This window comes from Tachypleus tridentatus, chromosome 2, assembly GCF_004210375.1.
Source record: "Tachypleus tridentatus isolate NWPU-2018 chromosome 2, ASM421037v1, whole genome shotgun sequence".
Classification (NCBI taxonomy): Eukaryota; Metazoa; Arthropoda; class Merostomata; order Xiphosura; family Limulidae; genus Tachypleus; species Tachypleus tridentatus.
In genome coordinates, this window is record NC_134826.1 from 67771874 (window position 1) to 67787361 (window position 15488).

Genomic DNA, 15488 nt, shown 5'->3' on the forward strand with positions numbered 1-15488 from the left:
TCCAATACCAGGGAATTGTCGAAAAAAATAAAGTTGTACCTACTACTAATCTTATCGTGTTTACAGGATATTGTTTTCTTCTATTTTAACGTGTGTTTAGGCTGTTCTTTATTTTTGTGTACATGTATTTTTTATTTAAAAGCGTTTAAAGATAACTTTCGCAGCTATCAATGTTATGCGGTTGATAGAACAGGATAAAATGGAACTGGACACTTTTTCAAAGCATTTTATTTAAAGTATACACTGAATAAAAACGTTTTTTCACTGTACAAATTATTGACTGGTGTCTCCTTTTGGATTCTAGTATTAAGAAAAGATCCTTGGAGAACAGGTTTTATATAAAAATCTGCTTTATAAATAAACACCAGGTGGAATTTCACCGTGTTTTATATAAGATATTTTACAAACAAACACCAGGTGAATTTCACCGTGTTTTATATAATATATTTTACAAACAAACAGGTGGAATTTCACAGTGTTTTATATAAAATATTTTATAAATAAACATCAGGTGGAATCTCATTGTAACAAGTTTTCATTCGATAAAATGAGAAAAAAAGGCAACAAACTCAAGTTAGAAAGTTAATACATTCACCTAATATTATGAAACCCGCAGGTGATTTATAGAAACAGTGAAAGTGATAAAATTATGAATGTTTTACATTGGATGTGTTACATGAGTTAATCCCTAACAACATAAGATGCTCTAACCTTGAACAAGTAACAAAACAAACAACATTATCCAACTTTGTAATGACGAAGTGAAAATGCTTTCCTTTTATTCAATTATAGAACCATCTGGTAGCAGGCAATTTTTCCATATGTCAAGAATCTTTCTACTTGACTTGACCAGTTGCTGCACCAAAGATTTCCTTGTGCAAATATGTAACATTTGATAAGTTGTAGAATGTAATCCAACATTACATTTAGTTGTGGTATGAAAGTCAAACTAGCTGCAGAGAACCTAAACAATGTGGATTGAAGAAAGACTGCATTGTTGTATGAACAGGTCATCACAAATACTGTGGGAACAGAGAAGCTTTTCAAAGTGCTTGCATGTGTACATTGTTGTTTTTTCCTGCTGTTACCTAGACTGGTAGCCTGCTTCTTTTGGCTGCAATCTCAATTCACATTTCTCTATCCCATAAGACGTTTTGTGAGAATTCTCTAATATGGCTGATGGGCTGGTAGAGTGGATTACAGAAGGGTCTCTACTCTTACATTGATTCTGAATAACATCATTTTCTAAAGAAATCAGTGGAGGAGGTGGAATGGAACCAAGAGGATTTCCTGGTGAACAGTTTTTTATTCTTAACTGTTGCCACACTATTGGTTACACCACATAAGAAAGGACTCTTTGGTGGAGGATATAGGCTACCAGTTGACACAAAGGGAAGGATTCCATGAGATGCATAAAGAAACGAGTAATCGTTTTGTCTGAGGATGCAAGGATGAAGTTTGCGTCTCTCTACTTGAGAAGCAATATCTGGGGCGTGGAAACCATTCGGAAGGCGCTGAGCATGTTCGGTCTCCTGAAACGGGCCCGTACGGCAGGAAAGGCATCACAGAATGTAGTGAAAAATATCGATGGAAGATCTGATCATGACCACAACCTTGGGAATTACCTAGCAGTCTGTATGGATCTCGAGTTTCAACAGGTGCACTGTTGGTCATAGAAACTGTTGGTTTGGATGGTAATGATGTATAGGGAAGTGGCAGTTGTTCCAAATGTGATATAGACAGTGATCCAATATTACTTTGTAGTGTAGGTGTTTTATTTATGGCACTGAAGTGAGGATGAGGCATATTTTGAGGCAAGTAATTATCTGAAGTTTGAGATTCAGTACTTTCCACTGTTTTTGCCCTTTGATGTTCTGAAACAACAGAATTTGTTGTTCCAGAGCTAGAATTCAATGGCATGTCTTGTTCTTCTTCAACTTTAATGTCTGATTTTGGGGTGGTAAAATTAGTTACAGTCTTGACGTTGTGTTTATGTACTTGAACTGGAGATCTTGAAGTTTCTCTCACTTCTCTTGGTTCTTTGTCTCCATGACTCTCCCTTTCCTGATTCCATTGATGTTGTGAAGATGGTGAAAACCACGTTTTTCCCTGTCCCTAAAACAAACAAAAGTCACTCAGTAAAGAAAATGTGGTACATCAGTAACTGGGAACACTAATCATACAAAGACACTTTAAAACAGCAACAGTTTCGGATATGACTATTAACTATTTGTTCTTATAATGAAGATATGTGTGTAACAATGGAAACAAACAATCTTTCATTTTTAGCAATAACAGCTCACTATTCCACTGCATGTAGAGAAAACATATATAATAGTCAAATGACTGCCAAGTTATGTATCTCCTGAAATAGTAATTGTACAAAGAAAATATTGTATGTGTGTGTATATTTGTACACACACACACACACACACACAAATATATAGATACAAAAATGCTTATTTTCAAGATTATATTACAAGAAAATTAGTCAGTTTTGACAATTCTTAAATTTCATACTGATATAAACCTTGACCTGTCAGTTTCTGTACGTGTTTAGCAATTAATCTTAGGAAACAAACACTTATTAAGAACAGTGACATTCAGCACAAGAAATCTCTGCAGCTACTTAGCAAAGCTGAGTTCTCTATTGTACTGAATATACAAACTGCATCAAAAACAAAATATTTTTGCCAACATTGCATGGTAGACAGTTTCTCTTACTCAAAAACGAATGCAATGCAACTTGTTCAAATAACACATGGAATGACAAGAGATGGTTATAAATGGCCCACTAGACAAACATGTTGCATTTCCGGTCTGATTCCAAGTGATTTGTTTGACTGTAAAATTTATATTTATTTATCAACAGTTTTAAAAAATGTACCAGATATCTGCTAGTTTTCAGTAACTCTTGTGTACTAGTATTACTTATAGTTTGTTGTTTGTTATTTTAGTAATGAAACAGTGTGTAGTTTTTGTTCTCATCATATTGCAAAGCTAGGCTATCTGCACTGCATCCACTTACTACAGGACAACACCTTGCAGACAGGGTGTTTCTTCAACAGCTATGAGCTTTGATAATGTGTTCATGCCTTCTCTGATAGCCTTTGATAACAGTGAGCCTTAGTGTTCAATGTCTTCCTTGGTAACCTTTGAAAACAGTGAACCATAGTGTTCAATGTCTTTCCTGGTAACCTTAAAAAATGATGAGTTAGCTGTAATATCCAATGTCTTCCCTGGTAACCTTTGAAACTAGTGAGTCTTCATGTTCAATGTCTTCTCTTGTAACCTTTGAAAACAGTGAACCTTAGTGCTCAATTTCTCCCCTGGCAACCATCTATAACAGTGAAGTTTACTGTTTAATGTCTTCCTAGTAACCTTTGAAAACAGCAAGCCTTAGTGTTTAATGTCTTCCCTGGTAACCATCGATAACAGTGAGATTTATTGTTCAATGTCTTCCCTAGTAACCTTTGAAAACAATGAGCCTCAGTGTTCAATGTCTTCTCTGACTCTAAAGCGTATTTTTGCAGATAAAACACTTTTACTTCGTAAAATTAGTATTATAAGCAATAGGAAGGAAATAATTATATTTAGCATCTTAAATAAAATTACTTTTTATTTTAACTAGTGCTTTGAGTAAAAGCTTTCTTCAGGAATGATTCTATGTATCATATCAGAACAGTGACTAAAAGAAGGAAGTTAAATATTTGGAAAACTTAGTTACTCCAACAGTCAAGTGTTTGACCCCAGTTTTATTCATTTTGATATGTCAGTTACACTACTTAGAAAACTTAGTTACTCCAGCAGTCAAGAGTTAGACCTTAGTTTTATCCATTTTGATATGTCAGTTACAGTATTTGGAAAACTTAGGTACTCCAACAGTTAAGAGTTAGACCCTAGTTTTATCCATTTTGATATGTCAGTTACAGTACTTGGAAAACTTAGGTACTCAACAGTTAAGAGTTAGACCCCAGTTTTATCCATTTTGATATGTCAGTTACAGTACTTGGAAAACTTAGTTACTCCAGCAGTCAAGAGTTAGACCCTAGTTTTAAAGATTTATAATGATAATAGCTTCACTTGTAGATTGTTTTCAAAGTGAAAGATAAACAAGACTTTTGTTGTTGTTAGAATAATAAGCATATTAACAGTATACTTTTATATTAGTTTTTTGATATAAAGGATACACACTCACAACCAGGTTCACCTTACACACATACTCTCACCACCAGGTTCACCTTTCTTTATCTTCCTTTACTTTTCTCTCTTTTTCTACCTCTACTCTTCTGTTTTTTTCCTTTTCTTGTTCCTGATCTAAGTTTCTCTCTTGCCATTGTATTCTTACAGGTTCTTGATGTGCTTCTGCCTTAAGTCCTCCACAGGGGGCAATACTTGTCACACTTTCATCCGGCTGTAAGGGTCTGAAGGAATGGAGTCGATTCCAGGGGTCCTGATTTACTACAGTAGGATGCCCTGTTGTGGTAAGATCTACACTGCCAAACATTCCTGAATTAGCAGCCCCTGCAAACACAATAGCAAAATCTATACAACATAAGACCATGAAATACTTGTGCTAAACTACCCACTACAACTCAAATATTCCAAAATTATAATCACTAAATTTAATACTTTAACAAAACTTTATTCAAACCATGTACAATAACCAGTTACTTTCCACAAGACTAAACACATGCACATTTTGAAGTCAATCTAAGGATAGCTAAATATTTTTAAGGAAGCAAGAATCTCTTTTATCATTGTGTTTGACATAACATTTACTCAAAATAGACATTAAAACTCTGAAAACTTTTATTTTTCTCCATAATTACTACATTATAAGGTGTACCAATGTTTGATACAAACCTGCTGTTCCAAATTCTGGGTAAGAATTGGAAGAATCATTCACAAATCCATGATAGCCAGTATGAACAAAGGATGAAACACCACCTGAAGAGAGAACAGTAACTTTATATCTTAACATATTAGGGATAACAAGGATTGTAGCAATTGGCCCATCACTGCTACCTTCACTCATTTCACCAAGCATCCATTTACCTACACCCAGATATGACTTTTTAATATTTGTAAATCTGTCAAATCTAGTCTAGGGAAAGAGATAAAACAGTCACTACTGTCTAAAGAAGTCTAACAGCCACATTTCTGTTTCATATTTTAACAATACTAATTTATTTTAACTGGTTGTTATCTTGAGGAATGAAGAAATGAAATTTTAACTGTAAAACAAAATATGTTGTTTTAATTAACAGGCTAATTAAAAGGAAGGGCACTTTCACAAAACTGTAGAAAGAGATGCTGTTTTAATCTACAGAGCAATCAATAGGCCACTTTCACAGTCTCATTTGATAAAGTTCACCCTTAAGCTTAATGTTTAAACAAAAATACATTTAGTTATATTCTGTTACTTTAATTCTGAAAGTTAATTTTTTAATATTTATAAGAAAAACAACAATTGAAATAAGTATTCAGTATCCCATTTGGTTGGTTGGTTATAGATTTGGTGTTTTATGACACAAAGCAGCGAGGTTATCTGCACCAAACATTTGGTAAAAAAGTTAAAATTAAACTGAATTTAGTAAAAGGAAATTAAGGAAAAATAACACAAAGTTTAAAAAAACATAAATAGCATAAAACCAATGTTTACATCTAGTCCACAGCATTAAGAGAAAAACTACAGTAATACAAGTTGTAAAGGACTTTCTGTTGCATAACTGTAATTATCATAACTCGTCAGGAAGACTAACAGGTAAGTACAAAAACCACTGTCAGTCACCTGAAGTTGGCCTTTCCAGTCCTGGTTCCAAGTTATTTGACATAATGTCCATTTTCAAAAAGTAAAGTAATAAAAGTTTTAAAAAACTTGTAGCATAATTTTAATACTAATTCTGTAGGATGACTAACGGGTAGTTCAAAGAGCAGCGTTAGTCACCTGAAGCTGGCCTTTCCAGTTCTGGTTTCGAGTTATTTGATGTTATTGCCATTTTCCAATTTCAAATCGAACTGGATGAATTTGATCCTTAAAATGGAGTCACATTACAAAAGCTCTAATTTATAAATTAAAAAACTTAAATGGCCTTTAAAAAACTTATAAACATTTCCAAGGTGAACAGTGTCACCATCACCAATAACACTGTCTAACATTAAGGGCAAACCTTGGGATAGAACATGTTTAAAATGGTGCCATCGTTGAGAGTCGTAACTATGGCAAGAAATTAAATTGTGGTTTATTGTGACCTGAGTGTTACACAGACTACATATTGGTGCATCAGTTCCAGATAAAAGAAAATGATAAGTTAAAAACTGTGACCAATGCATAGTGTAGTTAGAACAACTTCCTCTTTCCGATCCTTACAAAAGCAAGACACCCAAAGTCCAATAAAGGGTTTTATTTAAAAAAGCTTGTTTTTACATTGCGCATTCCAATTTGATTGCCAGCTGGCACGGAGACGAGCCTTGAATACAGGATCATAATTCATGTATGGAACAGGCACAGGAGCGACAGTGCCATAGCAGATAGATTTAGTTGCAGTGTTAGCAAGCTCGATCCCATGAATACCAACGTGGCCAGGTATCCAAAAAAACTGGATAGAAGTATATGTTAACAAGAAATGGGCCAATAGGTTTTGAATATCAACAAGAACAGAGTGTGAATTAACATGAAGCGATTCCAGGACCAGTAAAGAACTAAGCAAGTCAGTATAAATAGTGCAGTTTGAGTACTGCTTAGCTTCTATGTGATCCTGGGCAAGAGAAATGGCATACAGTTCAGCAGTGAACACAGAAGTTGTAGAGGGGGATTCTGCACACAATCACCAAACTACAACAGAGCCCACACAGCCACCTAATTTTGAACCATCAGTATAAATAGGAATGGAAGGATGGTTTGAAAGACGTTCAGCAAATAACAGACAGTATTTCCAATCTGGAGTGTTTGCTTTTCTCATTGACTTAAATATAGGTCACATTTGGGGACTGTAAAAAGCTATGGTGGGATGGGCTGACCAGTGGATACAGCAATGTTATCCAAGGACAGAACCAATTTATCCAACTGCACCTGGATACGAAGGCCAATAGGAGCAATAGCAGATCATCTGTTCTGAAAAAGTATGGCTCACTGAGGAAAGAAAACACAACCCCAGGTGGGATGCTTTGATAAGGAACAAAGTCTAAAAGCACATACTAAAGATGGTTGCAAATGGCAGAGGTGCAAAGAAGGTTCATGAGACTATGTATAAGCTATGTACTGGAGAAGTGCAGAAGGCCCATGTGCAGAGCCGAAGTTCTTGGTAATGAATGGGGTCCAGTATCTTTTAGGCCAAGGTCTTGGCAGAGCTATAGACCAGTGATCTATAGTTGAGTTTAGATCAAATAAGAGCACTATATATATCTTTAGCATAGAACATCTATCTAAATCCCAAGTAGTGGAAGAAAAGGCATGGGGGATGTTCAATGCTCTTGTGCATTTGACCCATAGCTGCTTGACATGTGGTATAAAGGTCAGCTTACAATCAAAGATAAGCCCCAAGAACTTTGTTTCCGGGATCACAGGCAGCACAACTTAACCAATATGGAGTTTAGGATCAAGGTGAATACCCCATTGGTAGCAAAAGAGTATGGTTTTAGAGAGAGAAAAGTTAAAGCCTTTTTTTTTGTACACTTCAGTAAATGACTGAGGACAGTCTGTAGCTGCCTCTCAATATACCTCACATTTGATGACTGACATGAGATGTGAAAGTCATCGACATAGAGTCAATTTGCAACAGTAAGAGGGAGTTGTTCAGTGATGCCATTAATCTTTATACTGAAAAGTGTGACACTTAAAACAGAGCCCTGAAGGGCTCCAAGTTCCTGTAGAAAATAACGAGAAAGTGTTGAACCCATACAAACTTGGAATTTCCTGTCCATTAAAAAATGTTTTAATAAAAATGGGCAAATTGCTACGTAATCCATATATATGGAGGTCTCGCAAAATGCCATACCTCCATGTTGTATCATAAGCCTTCTCAATGTCAAAGAATACTGATACAAGATATTGCTGTTTGAGAAAGGCTTCTCTGATTGATGTTTCAAGTCAAATCAGGTGTTCCATGGTGGAGCGCTGTTGTCGAAACCCCCACTGGGTGTGCGAGAGGAGGTTGTTTGATTTGAGGAATCAAATAAGATGAGCATTAACCATCCTCTCTTAGGTCTTACAGAGACAGCTCATCAAAGCAACTGTACAGTAGTTTGAAGGAATCTTGGGATCCTTCCCAGGCTTAGTGGAAGGTAGGACAATAGCCTGGCACCAGGCATCAAAAAATATTCTCCTGCCAGATCTGATTAAAAACAAGAGATAGATGGCGTAGCATTTCATAGTGTACATCATCAGGTCCGAATGATGTACTGCCAGACCTATGAAGAACCATTTTGAGTTCCACCAGTGTAAAGGGACAATTACAGCCATAGGAAAGAGGTGATCCCTCTGCCCGAGTCTTGATTGCTAAGAAGGTGAAGGAAGAAGCAGAAATGCCAGATAACCTGAGAAAGCTTTCACCTTGAGTATCGGCAATGCTCTGGGTATCAGCTACTTCCTGTTTACCAGAAAGCAAGATCAAAAAAGGGACAAAATTATATTGCTCACTGAACTTCCGAATCTTGTCCCATATGTCTTTGGAACTGGTGGTTGAAGATATGCTGTTTGTGAACTTAATCCAAGATTCCTTCTGGCTTTAACATCTTACCCACCAAGCATGTGCTCGGGCCTGCTGGAAAGCGAGGTAGTGCAAGAGTGTGCGACACCTACAAAAAGTATCCCAGGCTCGTTTTTGAGCCTTCCATGCCATGTGGCAGGCAGGATTCCACCATGGACGAGGATATCGTGGAAAACGTATCGAAGTTTTAGGAATACATTGAGCAGCTGCTTGTATAATACAGTCAGTCACTGCTGCCACACAGTCGTCTATTGATGGCTTACAGATGACAGCAGGATCAAGTTTGCAAGAGCAATGAAAGAGTGCCAGGTTGCTTGATCCAGCTTCCACGTGGGCACACGGATTGGGTGGCAATGACAATAGCCAAACTCTCTTAAAATTACAGGAAAATGATTTCTGCCTTGTGGATTATTGTCAACCCTCCATGAAAAATGAGAGAATAGTAAAGGGCAGTAAATTGAGAGATCAATAGCAGTAAAAGACTGACTTGGTGGTGAAAATAAGGAGAAGAACTGCTATTGAAAAGAGAAAGGTTGTGATCAGAGAGCATGTTCTCTACAGAGCAAACTTTCCTATCAATATCAGCACCTCCCTAGAAGGGATGATGTTCATTAAAGTCCCCCAGGATTAAAAAGTTCAATGAGAACATCAAGGTCTAATTGATCATATGTCTCTCCAGGCAACAGGTAGAGAGAACAAACAATGATGGTGCAACCCAAAAAACACAGATGGCTACGGCCTTCAATGGTGTGTCAAGTGGCAAAGACACGGTGGGTACATGCTGATCAACCAACAGTGCCACCCCTTCGTGCACTTGTCCATCATACAGCCTGTTATTTCTGCACAAAGAAAACTGCCGAAAGGTGACTGTATCAGCAGGTTTCAGAAATGTTTCCTGTAAGGAAAGACATACAGAATGGTAGGAAGTAATCAGTGTTTTGATGTCATCCAGATTAAAATGTAAACCTAGATAGTTCCATTGTATCAAGGCAGCCATTTTAGGTGGAAAACCTTTCTGTTTATGACCATGTCTTTTTTTTCTTTACTGTTTTTTTATTTGAAGGGGGTCTATTGACCTCCATTGATCCTGCCCTGGGTTGATTAGGCAGGTCTCTGCTGTTGGAAGAGGATTCCAGTGACTACAGACGTGAACAAATGATTGTTTTGCATCTTGATGTGGGAGAATAATATGTACCTGAGGAAACGCCCATACACAGAACCAATGGAAGTGGATCTTGGGATTTGCTGGAATGTATGTGATGGACAGAGATGGGTATTAAAATTGATTTGTCAACTTTTTTAACCATGGAGATCAAAAGATGTTTCATTTGTTTTGAGAATGATTCTTTTGGAGGCACAGAGAGATCCATCTGCACTCACACTATAGTAGTGAAATGAAGTGCAGCAGCATACATCCACGATGAAGTAGTGGACAGCAACTTTCAAGACTCAGGATAAGTAATGTTATGAATCATTTTCAAAATGCTGCACCTCTTTTTCTTCCAATCATTTAGGGCAGGAATGAAAGTAGGATGAGTGAGAGTCATTGCAATTGATGCAATAAGGGTCCGTTTCATACTCATAGGTATCATGGCCCTTGCCACTGCAACAAGCACACGTCAAGGAACCACAACATGACATCTTTGAGTGACCAAACTGCTGACACTGGAAACATCTGTGAAGGTTTGGAATGTATGGCTGTAACCCTGCAATTAAGATAACCTGCCTTGATGGTGACAGGTGAAGATGGTGATCTAAATGTCAGAATAAGGACATTGGTCTGCATGGCAACTCAATTTTTTACAAGTGGAGATATGCCTCACTGCAGAAACTCCTTGGGTGGAGAAACCAGCAAGAATCTCCAAATCGGGAATGTTCTTCAAGTCCCCTCTCAACAATAACTCCTCGTGATGAATTCAAAGTAGCATGAGGTGTAACCTCAACAGGTACATCCCCAATTGCTTTTGAAAGAGGAGTTTATTGTGTTGAGATGAAGATGTTTCCACCAATGTCACCAGATCCAAGCTTCTTTACTGACTTTGGAGAGCCAGCAAGTCCTTCCAGTCCCTTCTGAATAAAAAAGGGGGACATTTGCCCTAAAGGTTTCTCTGAAAGAGAATGTAGAGAAAATGAGGTACAACAGGCGGTACAGATGCTGAAGATTGCTGCTCAGAAACTTCAAGACGTGGTCGTTTACCTATGGACTGTTTTTTTCACTATTTTGTTTAAGTTTTTATTTGGAGAATCCATAATAATAAAAAAGGGATATTTCAGTGCCCACTGACCCCACCCACCATGGAGCTCTATGAGAGGACCCACTACAATGTCAAACAAGGACACTGCAGCAACACCAGGGTTTTGTGAGCACTATACCCAAACACCAGCATCAGATACAATGTCCACAACACCTGTTGAGAACATCCAACACTGGTACTTGGTTGACCCTAGCTCTAGTAAACCAGCCCAAGGCTGCTCGACTACAAGAATTCAACTCTAAAGTGGTATGTTAGGGTTGGACTCCTCAACCACCAGGATCCTCTCCTTCCCTTCATGGGTCGCCATGCACAGCAAACACGTGGATGGATGTTTAGATCCCAGATGAGGTAAACAGACAGAACAGAACCTTCCCCCGGGAGGTTCTCTCACCACGTACTGGAATCCACACCGAGGGGCAGTATCACGGAATCATGAAGATTAGAACTTAAAATTAATACTGGTTTTGGATGATTTGAAATAACAGCTGTTTGATGATACTTCTTTCTTACACCTAGGAAGTTTTAGGCATCATCTTGGGAAGTACATTAAATCCAACCCAGAAAATGAATTTATTTTTATTATTATTTTGGGTCTTGGGAGGATGATACCCTTTCTAAAATGTTGAATAACAAGTATAATTGAGGACAGTGAGCAATTTTTCTTACAATGACACTCTGCCATGAGGGTTGAATGACCATGGGATGAAATAGTTTGTCCAGTTGTTCCTCTCAAAGCTACAAGTAGGCTTGTTGCACTAGTTGTCCATATTTGAATATTTGAAGAAAAGCAGGTGGTCAACACCACTGTCAACTCTAGTTAGGCTGAACAGTTGGATTTGACTGTCACCTATGGCCCCAAAGTGCAGAGTAAAGGTAACACAGAATTTCAGTCCATAACAATAATCACTGACTTAACATTAAAGTTAAAGTGGCAAAGAAATATTTTATTTCATCCTAAACCATTCCTTACAATTCTTCACATCTGATATTTGAACCTCATTAACAGTCTAATACTTGGATTTGTAACAATGAAATACAAGTCTCAATGCTTTACAAAAAGAAAACATATCTGGTTATTAATTTTACACTACATTAAAACCCTAAAGATGGCAGGATAAAACAAATGTGGTTCAACCAAGTTTTCTAGCACTCTAAACCCCAATAAGCAAATGTAATGTTAGTGTTAGTTCCAAAATACAATTCTCACAGAAGGAAAATTCTTATTTTATAAATTACAATGTTGAACTCTTTACAACATAACTCTTACCTGATGATTACTCAGTACTGGGGGTTGTAATTATTAAAATCAGAACTGGTCTACTTTTTTTTTATGGATTTTTAATTAATTATACAGTTCCATAGGTTACTAACAAAACTATTACTCCAACTTTATTGTGTTTGAAGTACTGTTACTCTACCTATGTTAGCTGCTGAAGTGACAATGCTGTTTATAGGTACGCCTACATGTGGTATTCTTCCATGAGAGGAATCTGAAACAAATGCCAACATTTTAATAACATTACCCTATAATATTAAAATATTTAATCAGGTGATAGTTAGTGCTTATTATGCTTACTGTAAAATAACTCTCCATATATAACGCTACACATTTCACCTGTAACTGCTGATTGACAATAAAGGTCATTAAACCAAGTAACTGACTTCTGTAGCTGAAACTAAAAGAATATCCCAATGTTTTATATAGATACATGTTTTTATTTGGCACAAATTATGTTAGCCATTCTTGTACATATTTATTAAACATTATTAAAAATGTGGAATCACTTATTTACTTAGGCAGCAAATTAAATAGAATGTAAAACAGCTGCTAGATGTCAACGACTTCAGGATTCAGTAAAAGGTCTCATCTCGAGTGGGGTACAGCAAACAACTTGAACATTGCTTTTATGCACTTTTCATCTAAAATTCTGTAATGTGTTACTACGTACTAGGCCTAACCGTCTTTGTCATCTTATAGAGTATTAGGTACAAAGTGAAAAGTTTTATTAGAACTTAATACAACGAGAGGTAAACAATACCGACATCATTTAAGGGCAGAAATCATTGGAAAGTATCAGCAGACAGTTGATTACATAAAATGTGTCTACAATCACAATGTATCATTAAGTGAGCAGTGTAACATGTCAATATAAACCAGTGGAGAGCATTTATCATGAAATCATAGTGTAAACCTACTGAAATATCCTAACTTCTCCATGACTACATCAAACTGTAAAAAAAGTCTCGAACCACTTCTCCTGATGTCTCAAGTGAAGATAAGTTGATAATTGTTTAATTATCAACAGTTTTAAAGTGCAAGTCTGTCCTGTTAACAGCAACTAATGGATGCAACAGCATTAGATTTGTTAATATCATACTAAAAGGATATCAGATTCTAGGAAATTTATTACAAATATGAAATACTGTTTGTAAAATCCTTCAAATAAAATATTTGGAAGATGATCTACTTTTTCTTTACAGCATTTTGACAATGTTTTTCTAGCTGTCAGGCAAGAATGTACTCAAACATTACCTCATTACTGTAACATTTCATTACCTACCATGACTCACCAACATCCAGCTGCAATGTTTTGTTATCTACCGTGACTCACCAACACCCAGCTGCAATGTTTTGTTACCTATCATGACTCACCAACACCAACAGTGATGTTTCATTACCTACCATAGCCATTACTGACTGTGTGAGTAATATTATATGCATCATCTGTGACAGTCGGTGCATCAAAGACAGTTCGGCCTATTGGTGTGCATTAAACACTTTGGAAGTATACTGCTAGTAGCTGCAGTGCAAAGTAGGTTAGTAAATGCCACATGGTGCTAATTTAGTATTATTTTTTATGCTAAACTCTAATTTATTTATAATTACACAATTTTTATGATTATTTTATATGTTTTGATATGTATATAAAATAGTGATAAACCAAAACCACCAGCCAGGTTACACCACTCATACAACCAATATTTACCTAAATATGGTAGCACTGGAGAAGTTAAAAGGGAGAACTCCTGTGGTCGAGGAAATAGGTGACTGGGGGATCGTATAACATCAGGAGGAGGGTTTCCACTAGAGGTCTGATGTTGATGCTTATATATTTCCCAGGCAACATGTACATGCATGGCACACCACCTTCCTGGCTTCTGTGAAAAGGATTCAATTGTTTAATGTGTCTTTCACAAACCATCCAATATTTATGTTTCCTCTATTTCTATCTACAACAGAGATCATTACTTTTATTCAAGGATATTACAGTCTCACTGCTTTTCCATTGCTTTTTTATACACAATACAGAACATTACTTTATTGAAAGGTATAATAGTTTCTTATTTTTCTTAACATACTGAAACTCTCAGATTTTAGAAACAGAATTAACATTTTTCAAAATTTTCAACGCTGACTGAAGGATGGAAACCATTTTTAAAGACAAACACAAACTCCTTCAGATAAATGTTTATTTATTCTACTCAAAGTTTCAGTTTACAGAACTTATTTCATGTTATAGTAACTGGAAAGAATATAAAACTAACAACAATATAATGGACTAGTAAATAAAAGTGTATTGATGGATTAGATAGAGTCACTGTTGATAAGTGTTAAAAATAAATGAATACTAGAATATAAAATAAAGAAAAATAATGGTATTAAAGAAGCCAGACGTTGTTAATGAAAGGGTATTTGGACCAAATAGAAAGAGATTCTTGAAATTTCTGTCAAGAAAGTTGATCCAATAAGATGTCTCATTCATTACACTGTGTGCACTGATGTTATGTTCAATAGTAACACAAGTATGTCCACTGAAATAATCATGTAGTGGACGATTGCAGTCAAGTACGTATGTGGCTGAACACTATGAACACGTCATTTCACAGACAGTGTTTCTAAGTTTTCAGGATTTTTCTAAGATATTGGTCTTAGTAAATCACTTTTTTGGATTTGAATGAATTGTTGCTACTGAAGGCTGAACCAGTAAGTGTGTCCTTCACTTTCTGTATGATGTGAATATTCAAATCTTCTAACACTTGAGGAATAATATTAGCTAAAACATAAACAGTTAAAGGTTTATCAATAAAAAGCATGTTCCTTACAGGTTTAAAGTGTTTTGACGTGGTCCCTTTTTTTATGCTGTTCTTTGTTGTTAAAATCTTGGGTCTAAACTGTTGAATATTTTTAGTAATGGAACCATTTAGATAGCCATTGGACAACAATAGCTTTTGATATTTCCTTCTGGCTTGTATCTTACCACTCATGGTGTTACATATTTTAAAACTCCTTACTGAGTCGACTGATAACAACAACCCATTTGGTACATAGTACAAGTTATAATGTACAATAACGGGATTAACTAATAATTTATAATATATGTTAGTAATAAGTTTGCTGTTTTTTATTTGTGACTATGGTGGGTATAGACTTCCAGACATTATCAGTATGGATAAGTGTGAGTTTTGTTTCAGATGTTCATTATAAATGAATTCTATAACTCTTAAGGAGAAAAGGATTTCA

At 36.2% G+C, this 15488-nt stretch overlaps 1 protein-coding gene across 4 annotated transcripts; it reads right to left on the reverse strand.

The window, feature by feature from the left end:
- Window positions 1–210: 210 nt before the first annotated feature.
- LOC143244102 (uncharacterized) lies at window positions 211–14263 on the reverse strand. Of its 4 annotated transcripts, none has more exons than XM_076488173.1 (5): window positions 13954–14263; window positions 12385–12456; window positions 4867–4950; window positions 4242–4524; window positions 211–2115 (listed from the first exon to the last, which is right to left on the reverse strand). In XM_076488173.1, exons 1-5 carry the CDS (start codon window positions 14102–14104, stop codon window positions 2025–2027), a joined length of 681 nt encoding a protein of 226 aa, XP_076344288.1. In that variant the 5' UTR covers window positions 14105–14263; the 3' UTR covers window positions 211–2024. The 4 variants fall into 4 exon arrangements, with proteins under 4 accessions (XP_076344288.1, XP_076344289.1, XP_076344290.1 ...); XM_076488174.1 differs by having other exon boundaries at window positions 2061–2115; window positions 4199–4524; window positions 13954–14262; XM_076488175.1 differs by having other exon boundaries at window positions 2082–2115; window positions 4211–4524; window positions 13954–14262.
- Between the last annotated feature and the right edge of the window lie 1225 nt (window positions 14264–15488).

Bases quoted from the DNA above. Each gene is read 5' to 3' on its own strand.
- LOC143244102 (XM_076488173.1), bottom strand. From the start codon at position 14,104: ATGCATGTACATGTTGCCTGGGAAATATATAAGCATCAACATCAGACC. The intron at 12,457-13,953 runs GTAAATATTGGT...CATTTGTTTCAG, and splicing joins TCCAGTGCTACCATATTTAG to ATTCCTCTCATGGAAGAATA. The intron at 4,525-4,866 runs GTTTGTATCAAA...TTGTGTTTGCAG, and splicing joins CCCAGAATTTGGAACAGCAG to GGGCTGCTAATTCAGGAATG.